A 27,351-nucleotide genomic window follows, 5' to 3' on the forward strand; every position below is an offset into this window, starting at 1 on the left:
TATGTCCAGATTAAACCCATTGTAAGTTGAACATGTCATAAGTTGAACATGCATTTAATACAGCTAACCTAGTGAACATCATGGCTTAGCCTACCTAGTCAAACTTAAATGTGCTCAGAACAATGACATCGGTCTAAACTTGGGCAAAATAGATAACACAAAGCCTATTTTATAATACAATATTGACTATCTCATAATTTATTGAATACTATACTGAAAGTGAAAAACAGAATGGTTGTATCGGTACTTGAAGTATGCTTTCTATTGAATGTGCACAGCTTTCATACCATTATAAAGTCGAAAAATTCTAAGTTGAACCACCATAAGTTGGGGACTATCTGTACAGTGAGAGATATATACATAAATACTTTTGATGGAATGAGCAAATGCTCTAATAGAGGTGTGAGAAAAATGCCATGGAAACCAAGTGGGATAGCGGCTGATCCTTCTCAGGTGAGGAAAAGGTGTGCAGGATGCTACTGAAATGGAGTGAACAGCGAGCTGGACTTTGAAGGAAGAATTGTTTATAGAGAAGATAAAGAAGGTGAAACTATTTCAACAAGAGGAAATAATATGAGCAAAAAAGATCATGATAAGGAAGTACCTGATAGGTTTAAGGAGCCCCAAAGAGTAGAGTGTGCCCACAGCTGATCCTCTATCCACTTGGCTGCTAATGAACTTTGAGATACACTGAACAGCAGCTTTGAGCCAGGCACTGTATTATGCTCTGGGGACCTACAGCCTTGGCTTCCAACAGCTTCATCAGGCAGCCCACAAAGGATGAGGGAAGCCAGAGATGAGAAAAAAATGGGTGTGTAAGGTGTGGAAGACAGACAAGCAAACAGGCAATTTTCACAGCATGATCAGTGCTATGAAAGAAGCAGGCACGGGTGCCAAGGGAGACTATGCACAGGAGGGGAAGGTAAGAAGTGAGGCTGGAGAAGTAGGGCCAGGATGGAAAAGCCCTACCATGCCACACCAAGGAACGGGAACTCTGTTTTATAGCCGCTGAACACTCAAGAGGATTCTAGGCAGGGTAGTGAGTAGGCTCATCACCTGGCTGCCTTTTTTAAAAATGAAAAGTCTCTCTAACGAAGGTGAGAAAGACTCAAAGAGCAGTTAGGAAATTGCTGAAATAATTCAGGTGGGAGATGTGGAATCCTAGAGTAAGACAATGGTATTCATTCTTTCATTCCACAAGTATTAAGCAACTACTGAGTGACAGGCACCGTGACTGTGCTGGGGTAGAGGGTGTGGACAGATGTGAGATAAGATGAGGTGTGGGAAAGGATGTGCTGTAGGCAGCTCCAAAGTGAGATAAGACAAGGAGCAGCCAAAGAAGACATCAACGGTTGCTCTGCAGTCCCTAGTTTGGGCAGCCTGGAGGACAATGGCACATCCACTGATGAAAAGCAGGTTTAGGGGGTAATGTGAAGAGTTTAGCAGGGGGTATGTTGAGGGTGAGATGCCTGCATTTGAGATGTCCATTGGTCCCTTTAATGTGGGCTGGTCCTCTGGAGCCAAGGCCAGTGATGGGTAAACACATTAAGTAGCTGAAGTTGTGGGAGTTGGTGACATTGACTAGGGACAAGGTGTTAGAGAAGAGGGTGGAAGGCAACCCTGGAGAACAATTGGCAAACAGAGGAAAGAGAACCCATGAGGGAGACAGGGAGAAACTGCATGGAGACGTAGGAGAAGAGCCAAGAGACACCAGTGGAGGAGGCAGTTTAAAGGAGAGGGAGGTCGACAGTGCCTACTGCTGAAAGAGGTAAAGAAGAATGAGAAATGAATGGAGACCAGTGGCTGGGAAATTCTGTTTTGCAAGTGAAGGATTGGAGAAATAATGGCAATGGTGCTCAGGGTGCAGTGGGAGGAAGAGGGAATGACAGGAATTGTGGACAGTGGATGCTCTGCAAAGGAGTGTGTGGATGAAAGGAAGCGGGGGGAGAAGAGAGTAGCATGAAGGAGAAGTAAGGCATGAGATTAACATGGGTTGGATCTGTGTTGTCACACAGATCTCACATCCAATTGTAATCCCCAATGTTGGAAGAAAGGCCTAATGGGAGGTGATTGGCTGATTGCAGCCATCAGTCATCACCTGATCCATCAGGTGATTGGATCATGGGGGTGGGTTTCTCATGAATGGCTTAGCATCATCCCTTTGGTGCTGTTCTTGTGATAGTGTGTGAGTTTTCCTGAGATCTGTTTATTGAAAAGTGTGTAGCACCTCCTACCTCGTTCTTCTCTTCCTCCTGCTCCCACCATGTGAGATGCCACACTTCCCCTTTGCCATCAGCCATGACTGGAACCTTCCTGAGGCCTCCCCAGAGGCAGAAGCCACTATGCTTCCTGTACAGCCTGCAGAACTGTGAGCCAATTGAACCTCTTTTCTTTATAAATTACCCAATCTCAGATATGTATGTCTTTGTAGCAGTATGAGGACAGACTAACACAGACACATTTTTTAAAGGATAAAGGTGGCTGGCATATGTTTGTAGGCAGAGGGAGGAAGCCAGTGGAAAGGAAAGGATGCTGTCTTTTCCTCCAGCATGAGATGCAGCTTTGCTAGTAGGTTGAGGGGCATTCCCCACCCTTGCCGAGTGAGAAAGGAAGAAATGAAGAACACCAGTGGAAAGGGAGGGAGAGGGATGCTGGAGGAGGATGCACATATGAGGGTGCTGGAGTGCAAGGATTTCTCACAGCACAGCTTCCGTTTTCTCATGGAGATAGAACAGCAGGTTGTCTACTGAATATGAGAGGGCCAGAGATAGTACAGGGAACTCCAGGGAAATGGTTGCAGTTTGGGAGGAGCTCTTATCTGTAGAGGTAAGTTAGCAGTTTGCTAAAGTATGAGTGCTGAAGCCCTCATAAATGTGCAGTGGCCCCATCAGCAAGCAGGGCTGCTGTCTTCTGAGGTGACTGGTATCTTGGGAGCGGGAGAGGAGAACACATACCACTGGGAAGGTGTAGGTATAGGGACAGAGGGGAGATTGGGAATTGGGTTGTTTATCAGAGTGTCAACATGGGGTCAGGAAACTGAGAGCCCCGACAGGGATTTCTTCTATACTCCAGATTTCTCATTCAGGGGAGCCAGTCCCCATTACTAACCAGAATCCTCCAGTGTCTTACTACCTGCTGAAATTTAGGCAGGATATGATGGCCTTTCTCTGTGTACATAAATTTACCCCCTAGCTGGGCTGCAGGCTCCCATCAGGGCATTGGCTCTTGGCTGGGGTGAGGGTAGACTCTCAGGGATACCTGCATTTTCTACAACTTTTTAGTGCCGTAATGTCATTGATTCATTGATGGCCTTTTCCCCCTACACATTCAAGCCATTCGTAACATTTACTCTTCTAATACATTGCAATTTTTTAAAAAAATGATCCTTTTCTGTTTTAGATTTCCTAATCATTCTCTTTTTAAAGTTCAATTTTGAGATTTCAATAATATTGGACAAAACTTATGAGTAGATGGAGGACATGGCGTGACTTGAAGGGTTCTGGAAATGTCCCTTGTGGAACTGAGGCAGGGCTTTATTGTTATTATTATTTGGTAAAATATTAACCCCTTGAATTACCTATTTGAAAATGTAAATAAGCCCAGTGTGCACAGTCCAATTCCGCTCTCCCCTTCAAGGTGGGTGATCTGTGCCAATGAATAGGAATCTTAAAAGCCAGAGGTCCGCCTGGGGACACTGAGGAACAAGTTGGGAAACACTAAAGGTTTTGATTCAAGATGTGGTCAGTTATCTCTCTCCCCATCAGTCATTGCTGGTAGATTACATCTGGCAGGCTGGCAACAAGTTAATTCAGGTTCCATTTGGCTGGACATTAGAAGCCCAAATGGGGGAGTGTGGTCCTTAGGGAAAGGCCAAGTGCAGTGGGTAGGCATCATCTGTCACCCTCACCCATCAGGTTTCTTCTTCCAGACAGGATCAGCAGGAAGCAGGAGGATGCTGAACAGAGCCAGGCCTGAGAGTAACCCCTGTGCCTGGTCTGCTCGTCCTGGCCAGTACATCTAAAGCTGCTCTTTGTAGTTAGTAACTGGGCCTGCCCTCTTACCCAGCCACCCTGCAGGACTTCATCCCCCACCCCTTCACACACCCAGCCACTGGGGCTTAAAGCGTGGCTCAGCGGGGGTGGGAGCCTTGCAGGTTGTTAAATATTTTGAGTATCACTCCTAAAGAAAAGATTGCAGCAGGAAGGAGAAGGCACACGGCAGACACATACCCCACGTTTTTTAGGTCTTTTCTGCTTTCTGGCTTTTGCTCCAGCATTGAGATGTGGCTTTGCTAGTAGGTTGAGGGGCATTCCCCACCCTTGGGGTAGACGCAGGAAGAGTGACAGAGGAAGGTTTGAGGACCATTGTTTACAAGAATGCCCTCTATTCATCTGGGGACTGTGGTGAGGGGTGCTGTATCGTAGGGGAGAGAAACTTCCCCGTGTCCTCTGAATGAAACTCTGATGGGAGGCCCACGTTCGCCTTCATTCCTGAGTATACTGTTTAGGAAACACATGATCTTATCCTGCCCTACTCCGGAGCATCACCCCTCATCAAGAAAGCAAGTGATCAGCAAGTAGTTTTAGGGGTCAGACCAAGCACTGGCGCCCAAGCCAGCTTTCTGAAAGAGGGAGAGGAGGCAGCTTAAATAGACATCCTAAACAGGAAAAATGAATCTCTAAGATCAACCCTCATAAAGAAATCCTTTAAGACTTACCAAGTCAGACCACATTAAGACATTTTGGCTGCCTTCCAAAGCAACAGGGACTTAACCAGATAAATTCATTGAAAAATATTTTGAATATTGCAAAACTCAATTTGGCCTTGGGTGACACTGCTTCCAATAACAAAAGGTTTATTTTGAAAACATTTCCCAAGAATATAAACTGAATGCCACACAGTATCATAATAGATTCCTATTATGGTAAAATACTTCTAAATAATAATAATCTGTAGCACTTACTGTGTGTTAGGTGCTTTCTAAGCACATATATATATGTTCCTTTATAGTCTTCACCATCTAACCATGAGGTGGGAGCTCTTATTGTCCTCATTATACCAATAAGGAAACTGAGAGAGAGGTGAAGGAACTTGCTCAGGGTCACACAGCTGGTATTCGGTGGAGTACTGCTTGGCTGTTCTAATGGTCCTAGCTGTCCTCACCCAGAGGTAACTGTTTGTAAACAATCAAAGGGACTATAATAGTGTTCACTGCCTGCTGCTACCAGGCCTGCCCACCTCTTCTTTAAGAACCCACTGTAAGGTTTTTCTTTTCTTTTTCTGGACTTGAAAATGTGCTTGTTTTTGAATCTCCATAGAAAGGACTCGGGCTGACTCATTAGGATTTTTTACCCTCAGAATAAAATGGTTATGTAGCCTTAAGTGTTTAAAACAATATTTAACTCTTGGGGCTGCTCTGGTAAGAATCTGTTTAAAATCTCAGTGAAATCCAGCCCAGCCTGGAGGGTACTAATTAACCCAAGACTTATGCCTGTCCTGGGTCTCTCCTTCCACACTTGTCCGCTGCAATTCAACCCTTTCCAGAAGTCCCTGCCACATGGTCCACATCTTGGTTGAGCCTCTCATCTCATGCATTTGCCACCTCTTTAACATGTCATCCGAAGCTATTTCCCCTTGCTTTTCAAGCCCAGTGCTCTGTCTGTGGCCTTGGTTCAGTTCAGCTGTACATACAGATGTGAACTCCCTCACACTGTGTGCTAAATGCTGAAGTTTCAGAGGGAAAATGAAGATGAGTCCTGGAGAGGCTCACTGTCTATTATACCCTGCGGCTCTTCCATGGAAGAACTAAAATACAGGAAATGAAGATGCCATGGCAGTGGAACAGTGGTCACTTCACACTCACGGACTCCACAGCACACACGGATTCGCAGAAAGGCATGGCACAGGCTAAAAATAGACATGTCACAGGGAATGTTTTATTTTCTTTATTAGGCTATTACTTTGTTTGGACTTTTCCCAGTCTAAGAGCCAGGGAACAGAAATTGACAGCCAGACATTTACCATTTGGGATTATCGTCAGGGTGGATTATTCCAGGCCCTGTGTTATTTTTGGGAGACATTGTCGTGTGGTGACTCCATATGACAATGATAGGGAGGAGGCAGGTTTTTATTGATCTTGTAGCCAAAGCGCTTAGCCCAGTGCTGGACACACAGTAGGTATGTCCTACAAAAGTTGCTAAAATCAATGAAATAAAGGTAAGTGCCATTCTTTATTGTTGAAAATAAAGAAGTCAGGCCAGAGACACTTTCTCAGATAGATAGACTAGTTACTAAGATCAGGGAGGCCTTAGAAGAGTATAGCTTGGGCAACTCAACAAATGTGTGTGTGTGTATGTGTGTGTACCGTACATACAGAGGCATATATGTTCATTACATGTCAAATAACACTCATCATTTATGGTGTCCTGTGGCTCTTTCTTAAGCACCAAAACTAGAGTGGTCACTCCAGTTGCCCCACCCAAGGGGTATGGCCATTGGCAATCTCATGCCCTAACTCATACTGACTGCTGATGACTCATGGTTCCATTGATCAATGTCAGTTCACATCAATTTTGTATAAATTGTATTAAAAAACACAAGATTTGTCTCTCATCTTTAGTTTTTTAAAAATCCCTTTCTCTCTACTCATGGTCTGTGAATTTTATGTCACCCTTCGCCTTCCATGGCCTGAAGTTTGGGGCACTTACCACGGTGCAGCAGAGGGGCCAGAACCACCAGAGGAGAGCCAGGGCTAGGAGCAGGAACAGGATCAGCAGGGCGATGGCCAGGATGGAGCCGTCAGACTGCGGGGGCCAAGAGAGAGGCGGTCAGCAGCGGGATGGGACCATGTGTGGTCTTCCCTCCCCAAACTCCCATCATCGATATGCAGATTTAAGGCTCAGAGAGCAGCACAATTTGCCAAGCAAATGGTTGAAACTCCGCCCATCATTCTGGGACTCATGGCCCTGCAACACACTCTGTTTAGCCAATTTTCAAGGGAAATGAATTTAACTTTTCAGAGAGGCCTTGTTCTTCTCTTTGAGGAACATTCTGAAGGACTAACTTTATAAGAGACAGAGCAGGCATGTGGACTCCCACTGCTCATCTGGCCCTGGAACACTATCCCCTGCCCGGTGACAGCCTCCTCACTGGGTCTGATGTCCCAGTCTCTGCCTGGGCTGACTCAGGACCGTTGTACTCTGAATTCAGCCTGCTCCCCCGAACCCATTCACATAAGTGCATGTAACAGATTCATAAAGCTGTCGATGGAAAGTCTATAGCCTGCTGATGGGATGGGAAAAGCCTTGTAGGGTCTGTAAATCCAGGGGGTGGGGGCAGAGCAACTGCTGCTGAACCTGGGAGGCAAGGGGCTACAGTCAGATCAAGTGGCTATGTGGGAATGAGGGAGGGAGGAAGGCATCCAAGACCAGTTTTATCCATTTCGAAATGTGGCGAGGCCAGTCTTAGACACAGTTTCCGTGGACTGAGATGGCTTTTAGCAAACAGAGGCCCCACTTGGTATCAACATTCTGAGTTGCTGGTTCAAGGAAGCCGCTTGGGAACACGGGTCTAAGTCTCCTCCACCCTGCCTCCCTACAGCTACTGGCAGTGCAAATCAGCAAAACTTTCTAGGAGACAGGGGGCAAATTGTGATAGGTATCAAAAGCTTCCTTCTGCATAGAAGTGGCTATTCCATTTTTAGAAAATAATCAGATATGTTTGTACAGATAATAACAATGAAAACATAAATGGTTAGCAATTAGGGAAAGTTAAATAATGCATTGCAGAATTACCATGCAAGCGGTTACTATGTAGACATTATATTGTCAAATAATTATTTATTCATATTTTTTGTGACAGGGTCTCACTCTGTCACTTGGGTTGGAGTGTAGTGGTGTGATCATAGCTCACTGCAGCCTTGAACTCCTGGGCTCAAGGGATCCACCCATCTCAGCCTCCTCCTGAGTAGCTGAGACTGCAGGTGCACGTAACCATGCCGGGCTAATTATTTTTTTTGTTTTTTGTAGAGATGGAGTCTCACTTTGTTGTCCAGGCTTTTCTTGAACTCCTGGGCTCATGTGATTCTTCTGCCTTGGCATCCCCCTGTGCTGGGTCTATAGGTGTGAGCTATTGTGCCCAGCCATATTGTCAAATAATATTTAAATGATATTTAAATAAGATGACAAAACACTCCTGGTATAATGAGTAGATTTATGTATATGTATGTTGAAAGTGAGAGAGACAGAAAGACTGTCTGATATTTACTAGTTTTTAAAATTTATATTTACTAAATTATTAATAGTAATTTTACTGGTAGTGGGTTTACGGTAATTTTCCTTTTAAAACCTAGTTTCTTTGATAAAGAAAGAATCTAGTTTCTTTCATAAAGAAAGAATCTAGTTTCTTTCATAAAGAAGTTTTACTAAAGAAAACTTCAGTAGTTTATTTTCTCATTATGGGGGGCTTCTCACTTTGGTGTTAGAGCTCACTGGGCCCAGGGATTCTTATCCAGGGGCAGGGGATCTATGGGGTACCCACATGGGCTCAGTGGATAGACACTGTGACCCTCCTGAAATGATACCTGGGATGTTTAGTGCAAGTGTCTTCAGGGGAGACCATTCACAGCACTATCAGATTCTCAAAGCTGCTCCCTCTCCTCCATTACAGTGAAGGGAGGCTGGGTGGTCTGTCCAGGGTAACGCAGCAGGTGAATAGCAGAGCTGGGACGTGGCTCGCTCCCACTGTGAGTGCTCAGCAGGGGCTTCTGGAAGCTGTTTAAAGGCAGCTCGTACTTGTTGAAACTCCCTGGAATGTCTTTGACCAAAAAGCCAGGGAACTAAACACCTCTGGTCCCTAGCCAGGGCTTGGGAATGCCAGACTGCCCCCAGGGGAGCTGCAGCCGCACAAATGCAGGTGCAGGGCTGGGCAGCCCAGGGGTATCTGGGGGAGGGAAGAGAGCGCAGGGGCCAGACGATGGACAAGCCATGGCAGAGGGGATGCTCTGGGCTGCAACATTTATACACGGGTGATGGCAGAGAGCGATGGGCTCAGTAGTGACAGAATGAAATTACATGTGTTTTCCAAACTTAATCTCTCAGTCTCTACAGCCCACATTCATAACAGGAAGATAATAAACCTCACTTGCCTCACTGCATTGACATGGGGATAAAATGATGTAAGCTATCTTATCAAACACTGAGCTGGAACTCACTCTCCCTTTAGTTCTCCAGGGTAAAAAACATGGTGAGCATTTCAGATCATAAATCTATCTGCATCTGGAATAAGAAGTGGTTCTGGTCAGTGAGAGGCTCACAAAACAGCAGTACTTCAATAAAGTCTACAGACTACGTTTATTCACATTATACACAATTTCCCCTCTCCCTGGTTTTATTTTTTCACTTTAGGTGGATGAACTAAAGCAGAAGGGCTGATATATTTTGGGGGAATTTTTTCACTTCCTTCTAGAAGAAGGTTTTCCATGAAGTAGTGAGAGTGAAGGACTTGGTGCAGAATGGGAGAGAGGAGGCTTCCACATTGGGAGATTTCCTGGCTTTGGATAAAGTGATGACTGGCTTTTCTCCAGCCAAGCTTGGTGCCCCTAACGAGGAACAAACTGTCCCCCTAATGAGGCCCAGTTCCTTTGGCTGTGGTGGAGGAAGACAGCCGGGGGGCTCAGGAAGGGGAGAGGTGCAGGAAAGGGGTTCCTGGTGGGTGGAAATGCGTGGGGCAGACACTCCTTGAGGAACTTTATCCTCCTCTGGAGACAGCTCTGGGATAAAGCCCCCAAACGTACTGTCTGTTTTTTTTTGTTTTTTTTTGTTTTTTGAGACGGAGTCTGGTACTGTCGCCCAGGCTGGAGTGCAGTGGTGCGATCTCGGCTCACTGCAAGCTCCGCCTCCCAGGTTCACGCCATTCTCCTGCCTCAGCCTCCCGAGTAGCTGGGACTACAGGCGACCGCCACCATGCCCGGCTAATTTTTTTGTATTTTTAGTAGAGAAGAGGTTTCACCATTTTAGTCAGGATGGTCTTGATCTCCTGACCTTGTGATCTGCCCGTCTCAGCCTCCCAAAGTGCTGGGATTACAGGTGTGAGCCACCGCGCCCAGCCATGTACTGTCCGTTTTTTGAGATCTTCCAGAAACCACTGGATATCCAGTTCAAAAGAAGGAAAGGCATGACTTTTTGATAAACTTAGAGCTAAAGCTGACGTTTTAGAAGGAGATAACATGTACATGCAACCTCAGAGGTTCATTCATTTATTCATTCAGCAAACATTTATTGAGGGTCTATGCTTTCCCCATTAAGCAGAACCAGGAAATACAGGATTGATTGGCTAGGTAAGATGCTCGTGTTCCACTGGCTAATGGGGCCAGGGCATTCATATAAACAGTTAACCACATGCAGTGTTCTACGCATTACTCAAGAGCTGTACATCCTGTACCTTTTGTGTCAGGTAGTGAACAAAATAGGCAGTCTTTATTTTTAAAGAGCTTACATTTTGGTTGAATAAGAATAATGACAATGATGATAATAACATTGTTGCTAGCACAGTGAACATTCACTGAGCATTTACTATGTGCCAAGCAGGGTTTACGAACTAACATGCTTTCCTTATGCTAACTCATTTAATTCTCATTAACAATCTTGTGAATTCAATAATATTGTCTTTCTCATCTCACTAAAAATACCAAGGCAGGGAGAGATGGAGAAACTTGCTGATGGCCACGTGGAGAAGCCAAAATTTAAACGTGGGCAGTTTAGTTCCACAGCTCACAGCAGACTAGCCTGCTATTGTTCTTAGCAAGTAGCCAAGTACTGAAGAGCCGAGTGTCTGGGAACTAGCACTTCACTGAGGAGGTGACACTCCGCAGAGCAGGGCCAAGGAGGTGTCAGCATTCCTGCACAAAAAGGCAAGCACAAATGCCTGGGGTGGGGCAGGGGCAGTGGAGGTCCACATGCTGGGAGTACAGCATGCGTGCGGGTGGAAAGGAGGTGGGGTCCCCACTGTGGAGGACACACAAGCCAGGCTGGGGAGTGTGGCTTCCATCCTGAGCCCAGGGGAACCCTTAGTGGCTTTAACCCGGCGACACTGGGGCATCGTGATCAGATTTGCTTCTTGGAAAGCAAATGCTGTGGACACTGGAGAGTATGGACTGGAGGAGGGAAAGATTCAGAATAGCAGGCCCAGGTGTAGGACAGCTGCAATTCTGCCCAATTCTTCTGGGCAGTGTCATTCCCCGAGGTCACTCTTGAAACGCTTGCATTTTGACGACTATGTTCAGTGCTAACTTACTTAACAACAGCTAACCACTGTGCTCAGTGCTATCTATGCATTCTCTCATTTAATTCAGTGAGCCTCGGTTAAAACAGCCTTGTAGGAACCATTACCCTCTTTTGCAGATAAGGAAAACTGAGACTCAGTGAAGATACGTAACTCACTCAAGACCTCCACATACCACCTATGGATATACTTATTTTTATATGTTCACAATGTTAATGTTACAAAACTGGGATTTGAATCCATGTGATCTAATTTTAGAACCTTGACACCCCCTCCCACACTTAACCATTACACTGTAACTTCAGATTTATAACAATTTAGTTAAGAAATATCTGTACTTTAAAGACTAAACTTTCTAAGCAGATGCAACAGAAGTTGAGACCATGTTTACAGTTGCTCCTTCCGCTTTGATAGAAGCAGTTCATTCACATGACCCAGCGTGGATGTGCACACAGCATGGGTGAATGTGGACTTCAGAGGGAAGTCAGAGAGGGAGGGGGACCATGGTAGAGGCTGCCTTCCCTTCAGATTCTTGGCTTGGAGTTTTAATCAATTACCTTGTGAAGAGGGACTGACAGCTAATGTGAGAAAGGCTCTAGTTACCTATTGAATGTACCTCAATATTAGAATAGAAATAGATGCACATCTGCATTGTTTAGTGAATAGTATTTGCTTCATTCGCAAAATAGTTCGGTCATGCTAAACCAGTCCTTTTCCATCTTTACGATGTTCCAAGATGAAGACACCCGGGTGCTAAGGAGCAGGCTCTGCCAGTGGCTGGGAGGCACATGGAGTGCAGCAGAGCTCACACGGCATAGCCTGACCCCACACAGCCTGGCTCCACTCTGCACTGTTTTACTCTGGGGCAGACTGCCTTGACTACTTGGGCTCTGGCCTCCATGCTGCCCTCTTGTGCCCCGGTTCACTGTCTGTTGGCATACTCTGTGCTAACCGCCACCTGCTCCCAAGATCTCCTTCCTGGATTGGACCCCAGGAGGGTTGGGACCACTGCTCACAGCCTAACTCAGGACTAGTGTGTGAGCTTGGTCTCTGTTCTCCCTCTTCACCAGGGAAAGGGTGGCCAGGACAGGTGAGACCTTAGGGCCGCATAGACACCACTCTGGAACTAAGTGAGACCATCTGGGCCAGAGGTCCCCCTTGCGGAGCTGTGCCTGCCCAGGCCTCATCTCAGATGAGAGCTGGCAGGGCGCAAGGCAGCTCTGAGAATGGGTGCTCCCCGACCCACATGATCAGATCCATTCTCCGTGATCCATCTGAGAGTCCGCATTCGGCAGGGGGAGTCTGGAGTGGGGACCTGCATGGACCTGACTATATGACACAGATGAGAGCGGAAGCTGACCTGTCCAGCCCAGCAGATTCTCAGTGTTTGCTGCCCTTGGCAGTGCCACCTGCCCTTACCAGGCAGCCCCTGCATGTAGTTCACCACAAACCTTCGAAAAAGATTCCAGAGGGGGAGAAACAGCAAACAGCCACACATGGAGTCTTGCCAATGTTATTTTCTCAACAGCCTAAGTATCAACACAAGTCCAATTCTTATTTTATAAAAAAAAAAAATGGAAATAAAGTTTAAAAAATCAACATGGCTTTTAATTTTAACAATTTTAACAGCAAGTGGTGGGGGGAGTTCTCAGATGAGCAACTGGAGCTGGAAGCACTTCTGTGGTCAAGCAGGCAGCCCATGGGGGTGCACCTTCCTGTTGGGGGATCATCCTTTTTTTCTTCAATGGAATATTTTTAAGCCTCGTCAAATGCTCACACAAAGGCCCACTGTTAAGGAGGCAGACAGGCAATATTAAATATGAAGGCAGGACAAGCTCAGCCCCACTCCTTCCTTTGGGCATGTGTCATTAGGGATGACATTCTCTGAAGGTTGTCCGGCTTGAATGGCCAAATCCCTGCATCGTGGCTTTCTTTAATTCCCTCTACTCCCAACTCACAAAATAAGGACCTCTCTTTTAAGACGAGAAGGCATTGTTCTCAAAGGTATACGTTTGGAACTTCAATAATGAAAGCATCTCTTGCTTGGCAGGTGGAATGTAGGCAATTTTGGATTCTTAATGCATGGCATGGGGCAGGAGTGAAATATCTTGCCAGGGCTTGTTTGCTGTATAATGGGAGAGAACCAGGCTTCTGGATGATACAGCAGCAAACACTGCTGCTCCTTTCTGTTTTGTTTTGTGGGAAACGGAGGAGGATAGAATGGAGAGGGATTAGTGGGGGACTGGGGGAAGTTCAACATAAAGAAACTGTGAAATCCTCCAGCTCAAAGTTGGGCCTGCGCCAGGATTGTGCCTGATGCCCACCGCGTGGGGTGACTGTGGAGCTGATGAAGTGCCTCCAGTGAGGCCTTGAAAACTGTGTTGGTTAAGGAGGGAATGTTTCCTGCCCCTCCTAACGTTTCTTTCCATGTTGGGGCACTCAGTGTGTGTAACTCCAGGCCTGTCTCTGCCCTGCACTCATTCAGTAAATAAGCAAAGTGTAAACGGATCATGTTTGGCTCCTCTCTCCCCGTTTTTGGGAGTGTGCTGCCTGAAGGGAGCAGGCGGTATTCTCTGCTATTCCATGCAAGCAGGTGTTGTGGGGCCTGATGCAATTTTGTGGAGGCTCTTTAAGAAAGAGAACATAAAAATACAAATGCAAAATTATAAGGGCCGCTCCCCTGGCCTTAGAAGGGCCTAGCAGGGACCCATACAAGTGAGGGTCCCTAAAGCTTAAGTGAATCAGGCCCCATAACTCTGCCTCTGGCTGTGCACCTTCCCTGGACAGGCCTCCTGCCTGCAATCAGACTGGTAAATCTATTTAGCTCTGGGCTTCAGTTTCCAGCCTGTTTGCTGCCACACTCAGCCAAAATCTCCAACTCACAGTAATGCTGTGCTGAGGTTTTCATGTATCATTTTTTGGCCTCATTTTTCAGTTTATTCACAATCAAGGCAGGAAAGAGGCACGCTTTATTGCCCTCATGACAGTGACCCCAATATCTCCTATTTTAACTAACCCCAGGATAGGTCCAGGTAACTAAAACAATTATATTTCTACAACAACAGTATGGTCAATTTCTGAAGGAAGAGGTTATCAGAAGCCTCTCTGGTGGCTGGTGGGTTTGCTGTAGTTCTACAGTCTTTGCTAGGTTGTGCAGATTCTGAGTAGCAACACTGTATCACTGAAGCCACTGAAGATACTTGGATGCTTTCCCACGGTTAGACTATCTTGTAAATATTTAACATGAAACAATGAATTAGTAGGTTGATTCTGTCACATTGAAGAGATATTAGCCAATCTCTGCCAGAAATATGACAGGAAAATAGCTGAGGACCCATTAGAGGTTCTTGAGAGCCGGCAAAGGTCTTTCTCTGGATTCTCCCCTCCACAGGGCACCTGGGGATGCAGCTGATGATGTGAGGCTCCCCAGAAGCCTGCCCTCCACTCCTTCTCCCCCTTTCTCTGGCACAGAGTGAGGGTGCCTACGAAGCACTTTAGAGTGCCTTCAAGGGAAAGAGACCCTTTAGCGGGGGCAGCTCTGTTCCACTAACCTTGTGACTTCAATGGCAATCTGCTTGTTCTAATTACAAAGACAATCCTGGTGAGAGGGAAACAGCAGAGATCAAGGAACTATGTCTGCTTCACTCTGCTCCAAGGGGAGACCCTGAGGGCAGAGTGAGAGGCGCATCAGCCACTGGGCAGAGGGAGGCTGGAGGCTGGAGGCCTCTGCACACCTGCCGCTGTCCCTCTGTGAGCACCAGGAAGGGGTTCACAGGACTGACGCCTCAGAGGCATCACATTCCAGTACTCTGAGTGGAATTTAGAACCATCCCAAGCAGCTGGTCTGAGCTGTTTCCTGCCCAGACAAAACTGGCAAAGCACGGGCAAGTTTTATTTTGAAAGATGAAATTTCAGCCATTCTATTACTGCTGAGCAGTTCTAGATGGGCAAGCCTAGAGATCAAAATTCTCTGTCTTCCAGAGCTTATATATTCTGTTATTTCTGGTAGGCACCTTAGGGATGATCTAACTCATCCGCCCACTCTGCCCTGCATGTTTTTGAAATTCTATTCCTCTGGCATCTGTGACTCTCCCGGTCTCCCTCTTATCTCTGACCATTCCTTTCCACTTTCCTCATGGGCTTCTTCTTGTACTTAACCCTTTAAATGTCAGCATGCCCTAGGAAGTCATCTTTTTTCTCCTCTTTATAAATTGCGGAGCTATATACACCATTTTGTTATTTTTAAATGTACAATTCAGTGGCATTAAGTACATTTATGATATTGCGCGACTGATGGATCCATTCTTGTCCATGGCTGGTTTTCTTTCTAAAACTCTCCATGAGTTGCCTCATTTGCTCCCATAGTTTAAACTCTCATCTAGATAGGGATGACTTAAATCATCATCTCTAGCCTAGATCTCTCCTCATGCTTCAGGGTCATATTCAGGACCATTCAATTGTCCAGTAGGTCCTATTGATATGTCAAACTCAGCTGTTCACACTGAACTCACTGTTTTCCTCTTCAAAGCTACATGATTTCCTCCTCTTATTTGATGGCACCATTTATCAGCCCAAGTTGGAAACTTGGAAGTCAACCTCAGGTGCCTTTTCCTCCCTCTCTTCCTTCTCCAATATAACACCTGCCATCAGTATATCCTGATCCTCTGATCTAAATACTTCTCAAATCTTCCCCTGTCTACTTCATCTCCAATATCATTGATCAGGCTTAGGATCTCATTCTTTCTTTCCTGGACTATTGCAGCGATCTCTATTGGTTTCTCCACCACCGGTATTACTGTCAGGAATTCCATCTTCTACACTGCAGTTGGAACCATTTATGGCTCTAAACCCTAAAATGATATTCTGATAGGTTTGCCTGCCCATGAACTTTTTAATAGCTCATCATTGCCCACAGAGTTCTTAACTTTTGAGAATTTTGTGGAAGTGATACATCCCTTTCCTCATGAAAGTACACATTCACATTTATGCACAGGCTCACGCATTTTTTATTACTATTTCAGGGGGTCCATGAAATCCCTGGAATCTATTTGTGGACTGTTAGGTACAAGGCTTTGAGTCTTTAGCCCATACAAGCCCACTTTTATCTCTCCAGCACCTCTCCCTCCCTCCTCCCTCCTTACACTTTGTGCTTTCACAGAACTAAATGGCATTAGCTTCCCATACATACCCCGCTCTTCTGTCATGGTCTTCTCCCTGAGACATTCTTTCTAACTATCATTGCTTGGCTATCTGTTATTCATCTTTCAAGTCTTGGCTCCTGATAAATCACCACCTGATTTATTCATACCTAACATATTTATTGAACACCTACCATGTGCTAGGCCCTCTCCAAGTACTGGAGAACAAGAGCATAAAATGGACATGGTTTTGCCAATCACGGACCTTGTCATTGAGTGGGAAACAGAGACCAGTAAATACCACCACTGAACTCTGCGTTTGTGCTCTTTTTTTTATCCTAATTATAGCTCTATCTTACCATCTACTCCATTTTTAGAAATTATATTATTATGTTCTTGTCTCTGCCACTGAACTAGAAGCCCCTAGAAGACACATATCTGCTTTACTCGTATTTGTACCTATGAGACATAGTATAGTGTTTCAAATACAAATTGCCACTAAATGCCATTCAAGTGTTTATTAGAATGAAGGGAATGAGGATTTAGCAGGCTGATGCCGTCTATAGTTAGCGGGTAGCAGGGATGGCGCTGGAGCTTGTTTCCTGTGGCTGCTCAATTCCCCTCCATGGTCTCATTCCTGTTAATGGCGGCATCAACCTCATTGCAAAGAGCTTGGGCCTTGGAGGCAGGAAAAGATGATCCAAAACCTAAACTTCTAATTACTAATATGTGGGCTTTGAGTAAGTTACACAACCTCTTTAAGCCTTCCTTTTTTTTTTTTTTTTATGATGTCAAGTTATTTATACTGTTGGTAGTTAAAGACATACACTAAAACTACTCCAAGAATGGAACAAATATGTGGACTTGTAAAATTATTTTTAAGACTGACGACATAGGGGACTTCGCTGGTTCTCATAACCCAGCATCTATTTTGGGGTATCAATGGGGCCTGGAGGCAGTGGGAGAAAACAAACTTCAAGGGGCAGATGCTGCTGGGACCAGGCAAAAAGCCTTCATACCCTAAGGTCCTCACTGTCATACACCAGCCCATTGCAAAGTATCATTCATTCATGACAGATGGATGACATGAAAGTCAATATACACAGTTAACCCACTTTGACACATTCATTCTTCAGCATTTTTTTTCAATACAATTCATCTTAAATTATATTAAGACATAAAACAGACCTGCTTTTGCACATCCATTACTGACATGTCTCCCAGGGTCAGGCAGAAGGAAACAGAATGATTGTCACACAATTGCTAATTGTCGAGACCCAAGACAGACTCACCCACGAGTACTCCTGCACACCAGGTACTGCTTGTTGACTTGTGCACACTGGACTCAAAGACTTTTGAAAACTGCTCTTGCCCCTGAAACCTAAAACTCCACTGCCTGTCCTTCAGAATCATTGTAAATCTTTCCAATGATGGACGGATGAATGTAAGACTTCCTTTTCTTTATGTATGTGAAATTGAGATAATTCCTGCTTCCTGGATTCATTCTGTGATGACATGAGACAAGGTATGCAGAGATCTCGGCACATGGCCAGCTTTCAAAAAATGGCACTTCCCTTTCCATCCTCCCCTTCCTTCTACGTCCAAGCCAAATTCCTGGTGATGTGCTCGTGCTTGGCCAACGTAAATGAAGTTGATTTCTGTGAACAACCCTGTACTAACTGTGACTAGAGCTATGGTGTTAGTGGGTGGTCCCAGATTACACATTTGAGAAATTCACGCCCTTAAGATTGCCATCCGTGTGTCAAGAAAAGGGAAACCCAAGTGGATTTTCAAATGGTAAATTTAATATCCTTGATCAAAGTTGATTAACCGTAAATGAGGGTAACATAATGAAACATTATGATTCATTCTGGCCACCTGAGAGGTAATTTGGGCTAGAGATGGCAATTAAATTGATAAGACACTGAAGATAGTCGATTCCTTAACCCAAAGTGGGGCAGTATAGAAAAAGTATTAGGTACCTAAACCTTTGTGGAACTCTTTCTAAAAAGCATGGCTATAAAGCAATGAGGCTGTTCATGTAGTGAACATAACTGAACTCCCACATCCAAATGAATCTAATTATCTCCAGTCTAGTGGCTTTGGAGGTTGGAGACTATCTCCAGTGATACAGCCATAGACCAAAGCAATTCTGAAACCCCTCCCTTGGGACTCTTTCTAAAGTCAGTTTATAGGGCCCCAGAAGAAAATCTTATAATCTCTTAGTCATGCTTTGCTTTTCATGAAGGAGGCTCTGAGCTTGATAATCCATCATTCACCAGAACTGGTTCCTACAGCTTTTGGGGTTTTAGAAATCAAATGATGATGATATTCCCCTAATCCCCTAGTGAGAATGTTCAAACACTGTGGCTTTAAAGTTATGACCATTTCAAAGCAGGAGTGCAGAATGTATTTGGAACAGTGACAGCATCGTTGGAGAAAGCATATGGTTTTCCAAAGCAAATCCTTTGAAGGAGCAGAAATCATATGGATGTGTAAATCCCAGTTTGCTATAAATCTTATTACTTTATGCCTTATATGAATAATACCAGAAGGACTGAGATAAGCCATCATTAATATGCAATTAAGGGGAGGATTGATGCCATACTCCTACAAACTCAGGCTTTGAGGCCCTTATCACAGAAGATGATAAGTACTCTTGCGGTACTCTTGTCACCCTGACCCAGTCATGACATTTCATGTTACTTATGATGGTGAAGGTGATTAAGGTAAATCTTGGATTCATTCAGCACTTTCCTTTCTCTCCATAAAATTCATGGAGCTTGTTAATCAAAACCAATTTTCAGAGAATAATCCAGACAAGATGTAGCTTGTTAGTACTTGGAGTACTTTAGTTCTTGGAAGTGGGGTGCTGAAATAGCATTACAGAGAAGGTACTTAGTAATGTTCCAATATTATGACACTGGAAGAGAAAGGCTGCTGTCTCATTTTCATTTTTTGTTTTATTAAATATAGCAATTTGTTTACTTATCATTAATGTAGCTATTTATTTAATGTATATGCTCAGTTGGTCTGATTGATCATCCCTCATGTATTAGTTGGCATCACTGTTACCTATTATTGGTAAGTAAACATCACCTACAATATACCGTGGGCTGTTGCTTTAGATTATGAACTTGGAAAGGTGAATTTGGGTGGTGCCTCAAAAAGACAGATGCTTACCAGAGCATCTGTCATCTATGATCAACCATCAATCTGTCATCTATGATCAACCAGATGTAACCATGGTGATCAATTCCTTAAAGCAATGTCGTTAAACTGTGTAATAGGGTGTCAAGAAACCAAGAAATTATTTCCCATTGAGTTTCTAATGCATGCTCAGCAGTAGGAGGCCTAGAAAGATGGACATCAGTTTCTAACCCTGAAAGAGGTTGTCAGAGTCCAATTACAAAGTCAGGACTGATTCTCAGGGCTTGCCTGGAGAGCAGTACAGGTAAAATACAGTTAAACTCTCAAAGCTGCTGCAATCTGCAGTGCCTGAACTCAGAGCAGAGGGAGTTAGGAGGCTTGCAGAGGCCACTGAGTCATCCTGGGGCAGGTCCAGACAGCACTGGGCTAGGCCTTAAGGCCACAGTGAAATTGGATAGGTGAAAGAAGAGAGAGCATTCCAGAAGGAAAATGAAATGTGATTAAAGGCACAGAGTAGGAATGGACATAATTTTATTTAGAGCGAGGATGTATGAAATACAAAATTGCCATTCAACATTTTTATCTGTTAGGGATCAGTACATTCACAAATTTTAAGGCCAGTAGGTAGGGGCTAACTGAGGCTGCCAGGTCAAACTCCATCGTAAGGAGCATTTTGTAGATATTTACTTTGGCTGAGTTTGCACCTTTTATATACGATCTCAAGAATCTTGTGCTTTATAGATACCTATAAAGTATTTTAAGTCCGTAAATTTGGGCGATGCAGGTAAAATAAAATTGCCCTTTCATATTTCCTTAGCTTGCAAATGAAACGGTTTCCCTGATGCTGGGTTGTGTTGAAAAGAAACCCAGTAATATTTCAGTTGTCACTTATTCAAGTGCTTTTTATTTTTTTTAAAAAATGAAACAAAACATGAAGCCCACTGCTTTGGGCCCTGACTAAACTAACATCTGTTTTAGTAGCCTCAGTAATGGCAAAGGAATGCTAGTTATGTATCGTTTGTGGCACTGACTCTTCTTTTGAGGAGAAATAAGTTAACTCTCTGCCTTTTGCATTTCCTTGATGTCCTAATGAATAGGTGAGAAGACGGCTGCTTTGCAAGAGGAAAGGTGTTTATACACCCTCATGGGACCTTGTCATTCTGCAGGGAACAGAGGGAGGAGTTTGACTGCTTTCTGGGAATGCAAACGATATAAATCCTGTCAGTCCCAAATACTATCCTGATTAGAAAATACACGTAAGGACCCTGGGGTGACTTGTGATTTAGTGCAATATGACTGTAAGCTGCCAACCAGGATAACATGATCCTGGTGGGTCACCTCCCATTCTCAGATAACCTAGCTCACTGATTTTGCCAATGTTGGACTATTTAAAGAGTTGACAATTATTTTAGCGTCGGCAGAAAGGAGATCCTCTCAGATTTTCTCTGCTTTTTGGTCCTTTTTCCCAAACTATTAAATCTCTCCTCTTCCTCCTCCTCCCATTTCTCTTTCCCACTGACAACTTCCCCCTCTACCAATTTTGTTTTCTTTTTCCTTTTTTGAGATGGAGTCTTGCTATTGTCGCCTGGGCTGGAGTGTGATGGTGCAATCTCGGCTCATTGCAATCTCCGTCTCCTGGGTTCTAGCAATTCTCTTGCCTCAGCCTCTTGAGTAGCTGAGATTATAGGTGTCTGCTACCACACCTGGCTAATTTTTGTATTTTTAGTAGATTCGGGGTTTCACCATGTTTGCCAGGATGGTCTCGATCTCCCGACTTGATCCACCCGCCTTGGCCTCCCAAAGTGCTGGGATTATAGGCGTGAGCCACTGCGCCTGGCGGGTTTTTTTTTTTTTTTTTTTTGAGACAGGGTCTCAGCATAGGGTGGCACAATCATGGCCCACTGCAGACTTGAATTCCTGGATTCAAGTGATCCTCCCACTTCAGCCTCCTGAGTAGCTGAGACTACATGCACACATGCTACCATGCCCAGCTAATTTTCCTATTTTTGTAGAGATAGGGTCTCACCGTGTTGCCCAGGCTCCCAATAACTTTTTGGATCCTCTTTCGATTTTGCACTTCTTCCTATAATTGTGCTTCTCTCAAATGGATTCACTGAACCAGAATGCCCAACCCAAACGACTAACTATCTGGAATAGCCTCAATAACCCAGGAGGTGGCATAAATGGACACACTGGTTTTTCACTAAAGCTTGGGTTCTTAGCCATATACTTTCTCTCAAGTTCTTACAGACTAGGAATCCTTATTTCATATGCAATTTATGTAAGCTTGGTTTTCTCATATTCAGGTACCCAGAAGCTTAAACTGTCAAATTAGAAGTGTAGAGGAGAGAATCTAGATTAGGAAACACAGGTATGATATCAAGAAGTGAGAGACCAGAAAAAGTAGAACCATAAACTTTAAAAAAAAAGAAAACGACATAGTGATCAGAGACTGATGTAGGGACAAACAGCTTTGCAAATTGAGAGTTTCATAGTAATTTGGCAAATTTTAGTTGGTGATAAAAATGGGAGAGAATAAAATGTACACATTTTACCATACTTTATAGCAACCATTTTGTGTACAAAGCGTTTCTCGGAAGGAGACTTAGGGGTAGGTGAGGGATGAACTCAATTTGCATGTGTTTTCTTGATTAATGATTTCTCTCCAGCACTGCCCAGAACCTGTAACAGCATTGACTTCAGCTTATCTTCCCATCCAGATTGACAGGCAAGTACACAGTTCTTTCTATACACACCTATTTCTCTTTTTACCTCTTCTATGCCCAACTAATAGTTTTCTTTGTTACCTCTCTATTTATCTTGTTTTCTATTCTGTTCTTTCTTGGTTTTGGCCTTCTCTTTTTTGAAAGGGCTTACTCTGTCATTCTTCTCTAATCTCCTGAGTTCTATGCTTGGCTAACTGTCTTAAACTTTTATTCTTTTCTAACATAAACCCCCAAGATGACAAATTTCCCTAAACCCCCAAGATGACAAATTTCCCTGTAAGGACCACTTTAGCTGCATTCCAAGTTTTGGTTTTGGCATCTTCATAATTGGTCGGCTCTAAGTATTTTCTAATTTACATTATGATATTACTTTGACTCATAAATGCTTTGGGTGTATGTCTGAAATTTCAAAATATATGAGACTTCCAAAATTCATTGGTAACTTGATTGGCTATTGATTTCAATTGTTTTTTATTTGGTACCAGAATATGATCTATATGTCATTTTTATAAATTTGTTGAGACTTGGCTTATGGTACATGACTGCTTTTTTTAAAGTGTAAGAGTGTACTTTGTACTTAAAAAAGAATAGATATTCTCTGTTGTATGCAGATTTCCCATATACAGTAAGCCATTCTCCGAAGGGGAAAGGCTAGAGTTCTTATTTTCCACTGTGAATGGGGGTGGGCAGTGGAAAATAAGTGACTGATCAGTTTCATTCACGATATATTTCATTATCTTTACTTTTGGCACAGTACAGACTGATAGAAAATATTTCTTTGCATTTCAGATGTATCTGTGGTAGGATGTCTTATTATTTTATGAGCTATTAGGGAAAAGACTGCCCATTATATCATGATATATTATTATGATCTGAAACATCTCAATTTTAGAGATGTTAAAATGTGGAAAGAAAAGTGTGTCTTAGATTTGATAAAGTATGATATTTTTGTCATTAGTCTTATAGTTGCATAACTCTTCATTTTATGCAACCAAAAAATTTTGGACCCTATTTTTGAATGTTATGCTGGGGCTTTATCATGTGTCCACTAGATTATATTTAATTAAATTCTTCAAATCATTTATATTTTATTAATTCTTTTGGCTGCTTGATCTATTCATTACTGAGAGCATTGTATAGAAAACTCCTCCTGTGATGGTGGATTTATCAATTTCTCTTTGCAATTCTATCAATTTTTGCTTTATATATGCTGAGGATGTGTCATGAAGTGCAGATCAGAATTATGACAACTTCTAGGTTAACTGTTCCTTTTAACATTACGTAACGGTCCTCTTTATACCAATAATTTTTTGCCAATAAGTTTTTTATCAAATATTAATATAGCTATACTAGCTTTCTTTTCGTATTTGACTGATAAAACTTTTCACATGCCTTTATTTTCAATCTTTCTGCATCCTTATGTTTTATTGAATATATGTTTTATTGTAAATCATATATAGCTGGATATTTTAAAAACATAATCTGTCAATCTGTGTTTTTAAACTGCTGAGTTTGGTCCATTATATTTATTTTGCTTATGGATTATTTTGATTTAACTTTTAGTTCTACCATCTATTTGCTTATCTCAGTGTTTTCGAAAGTATAGATTCAGAAAAATATTTTTTTTTCTCAATTACTCTCAAAACAAGGAAACTTCAAACTTAGGGAAAACATTCTTTAAAATACTTAGATATAAAAATATTGAAAGTCAATTGCTCAAACATCCAAGAAAAACAAATCAGCAAGAATCATCCAAAACATATTTTAAAAGATATTTTTGTATATAACAAGGGTTACAAGGGTTGTCAAAATAGAGATGTTGGCAAACTACTTTTATTTCAGTTCATAAACAATATTTGAGATCTGAGTTCTGCATTCTGATATTCCTGTGGTCTTTTACCATCTCCAATGATCGTATGTAAAACCACAAGCCATCTTGTTAAAATAATAATAATAGTAATTATAATAATAAAAATACTGGGACATTGTAAGAAAAATACCTTGAATTATGGATGGCTCTATGGAGACTGGCTAATAAATAGAGGAGACTGATTTGTGACTAATGTGTTGTTTGTAAATTACAGGGTGTGTTTTGAGATTACTTGAAAACAGATTATTCTCAGGAGTTTGAAGTACTCTGGTCTGAAATATGATCCCACTTGTATTAGGTGGAGGTTGGCCAATCTGAACTGCATTAAGAGAAGTTGTCTCCAGTATCACCAACAGAGCTCTCTTAGATTGATTTTCAAAATGTGAGAACCAAACTTATTCATGATACTGTATAGGACTGATAGTATTTAGTTTATTCCTTTCCTAACATACTTTTAGCTCTACAGTCACAGCCTCTCAGCAGCAGAAGGAGTCTGAAAGCTTTTCTACTCCAATCCCCCCTCTGAGGTATGAATGGTGGTTACATAATTCTGCCAAGTTGTCCTGCTGCCTGTGCTTGACTGCAACCGTAATAGGGAGCTCATTCCCACCCAATGCAGCTAATTAAAAAGGTCTTTTCAAAAACGGAGCCAGAAACTGTTCCTTTGAGCCTGTTCTACCCCTTGGATCCATACAACAAAGTATGCTCCAGGCTAAAGAGCCCCAATTCTATATTCTACATAACATACCATATTTGGTAGTGTTTTTCATACACTCAGCTTATCTGTGTTCTCCCTTGGAGTGCCCTTGGTACTGAACACAATATTCGAATGGAGATTTTAACTTCACCAAGTTGAGAGGTCCCATCACCTCCTTAGTTTCAGATACTATACTTCTGCTAATTCAACCAGAAGTCAAAGTCTTTGGAAACCATCTCACTGTACAAATTCACATAGAGACCACAACATCAGTGCAAGAAAACTAAGATTGGTCATCTACTGTGTGTCAGGTCCCATGCCAGCTCTTCTCAGTACATTATCTCAGTCTAAAGTCATACATCCTGTAAGTAGCAGAACCATGATTTTAGCCATACTGATCTGATCCCAAAGCCCACTTTTCCTCTCTAAGTCTTTCCTCTGTGTTTTGCTAATCACATATTTCAAAGGACCTATCACCTATAATTACAGAAATAACAAAGTGTGTCAGTTGCAGTTCTTTTTCAAGGGCTGAGTATGAGGCTCTCATGATTCACTTGTAGCCCCAGTGCTGTGGATTGGTCACTCTTGGTACTAAATTCCTTTAGCCCAAATAATGGAAAAGTAAACTAGAGCCTACTCCTTTTCCAGATGACCAAATTCACAGATCAGTGGCATCCAAATTAATGCCATTTTGTTATCATTAATATACTTAAAGCATACACATGCTAAATTAATCCTCCTAAAGTAATGCACTGTGCTTCCCTCAAATGGCTTCCCATTACCGAAACTCCATATTCTGTCATTCAAACCCTCTTCAAGGTGAGTCTCCTATCTCCCTTCCGGTTCAGACTTGCCTCATTCTTCCAGGTTATGTGACACTGAATGAGTAAGAAGCAGTGAGTGTGGGAGAGTTGGACAGGAAGTGGAATAATGTTGGGGCTAAGGAACCTACAGGAGAAAGTCAGTGAGTCCTGATTCTGTCCTCTGCAACTGCTTTTTTGGAAGAGTCTTCTTTTCTTCAGAGGTTGTTTCCTGGTATTGAGAAACAGTTTGGGGAGAGTCTTGTTGGGGAAAATACACTCATGGGATAGAGTTTTGGGACTGGGCTAATCATGAGCTGCCTACTTGTTATACCTGACTTTCTGGAATAATCTGTCCAGCTTCACTTTGCAGAAGGGGTGAAAAGCCTTCTTGGGCAACTGGGAAGTAACTCACCAGGCCCACGAAGTGGACACTCCTCAGAGCATGCCATGTTTGTGTCCACTGACTTACCTAAAGGCTCATGAGTCTTTGGAACAGATGTGGATATTCGGGATACCTGTGTGATATTTGCTTTTATATCCCAAATTGTATAATATTTACCTCCTTGAGTAATATATCCTGCCTTGGTAACTGTATTGTAAGCCTCTGGAGGGCAAGGACTGGCTATTCTTCTTTGAGTCCCTAACACTTTGCCCGGAGTATAGATTTAAAACAAGTTGGTACTGATTGTTATGATATCATTGACTCCATTTGCCACCAGCAACCTCCTCCCCATCCCTCTTTCCTTAATAAAGAGGCCCACATGCATACAGCACTGGAATGAATTGTCTATCCCAAAGACAGCTACCTACTTTGATTGATGGACTGTTTGCTGACCTTGGAAAAGAAATAGAAGAAAAAATGTCTCTGATTTTTACTTTCTCTGAAGAGTATGCAATAATTTTTTATTATGTTGGAAGGTGAGATTGCCACTCAGCACAGGCTACTGGATCCACTCCCTACCAGGCTGGTGAAATTCAAGAGATTTTGGCAAGGCCAGCCATGCCAGCTGTCTGTTTACCTAGAGAGTCATAATGACTACAAAAACAGGCTGGATTTGTACTCTGTCATTGCTTTAAAGCAACTGGTAATGGAATTGAACTGACTTAGAAAACAGACCCCTGGAAATTGCCTCCAAAAACAGCAGTGGGGGGTGGTCACTGCCCTCCTCTGCAGCCACTGTGGCCTCCACCTCTAGGCTCCAGCACATCCCCGTCTGAGCCAGTCCTCACCAAAGCAGACTGTGCACCCATAGCCCCAGCTGGCAGCATCCAGAATAGGTGAACTGCTGTAATCTAAGTTTCTGGTATTCCAGGGTGAGCTTAGGCCATGCCAATGTTCCCTGGGTCATAGCTTTTCTGGAGTGATCTTGAGTCTGTCAGTCTCTATGGTTCTGCTTGGCTTCCAGCCTTGCGCTGCAGACCCTCACAGACTAGAGGCCTGCCCAGAATCTTGATCCAGTTAGTGGGCTATTTCTACACCCTTCCACCAAGTCTGCATCCCAGGCAGGGGTCTGCTCCTACTGGCGCTGGTGCTTTTATGATGATATCGTTGACTATTGCCCGTCCTGGGAATGCTGGTTATAGTTTCTCACCTGGCAGATTTTTTTCCCCTATTAAATTAGGCTCAGGTTTCTTGGATATGAAGATTGAATTGCTGGCCATCTTTTTTTTTTTTTTTTTTTTTTTT

The 27,351-nt window shown here is 43.2% G+C and overlaps 1 protein-coding gene across 3 annotated transcripts in view; it reads right to left on the bottom strand.

Annotated features, from left to right (window-relative positions):
* Window positions 1–27,351, bottom strand: part of ANTXR1 (anthrax toxin receptor 1) — a 179,812-nt gene that overhangs the window by 34,902 nt on the left and 117,559 nt on the right. For 2 of the 3 annotated variants that reach the window (XM_011945260.1, XM_011945261.1), the window contains exon 13: window positions 6,708–6,803. In XM_011945260.1, the coding sequence (XP_011800650.1) occupies window positions 6,708–6,803 (96 nt within the window). Of the gene's footprint in view, window positions 1–6,707; window positions 6,804–12,869; window positions 13,908–27,351 lie in introns of those variants that run through there. The other variant, XM_011945262.1, reaches the window with a different exon arrangement.

Source organism: Colobus angolensis, unplaced genomic scaffold (assembly GCF_000951035.1).
Source record: "Colobus angolensis palliatus isolate OR3802 unplaced genomic scaffold, Cang.pa_1.0 Scaffold24, whole genome shotgun sequence".
Classification (NCBI taxonomy): domain Eukaryota; kingdom Metazoa; phylum Chordata; class Mammalia; order Primates; family Cercopithecidae; genus Colobus; species Colobus angolensis.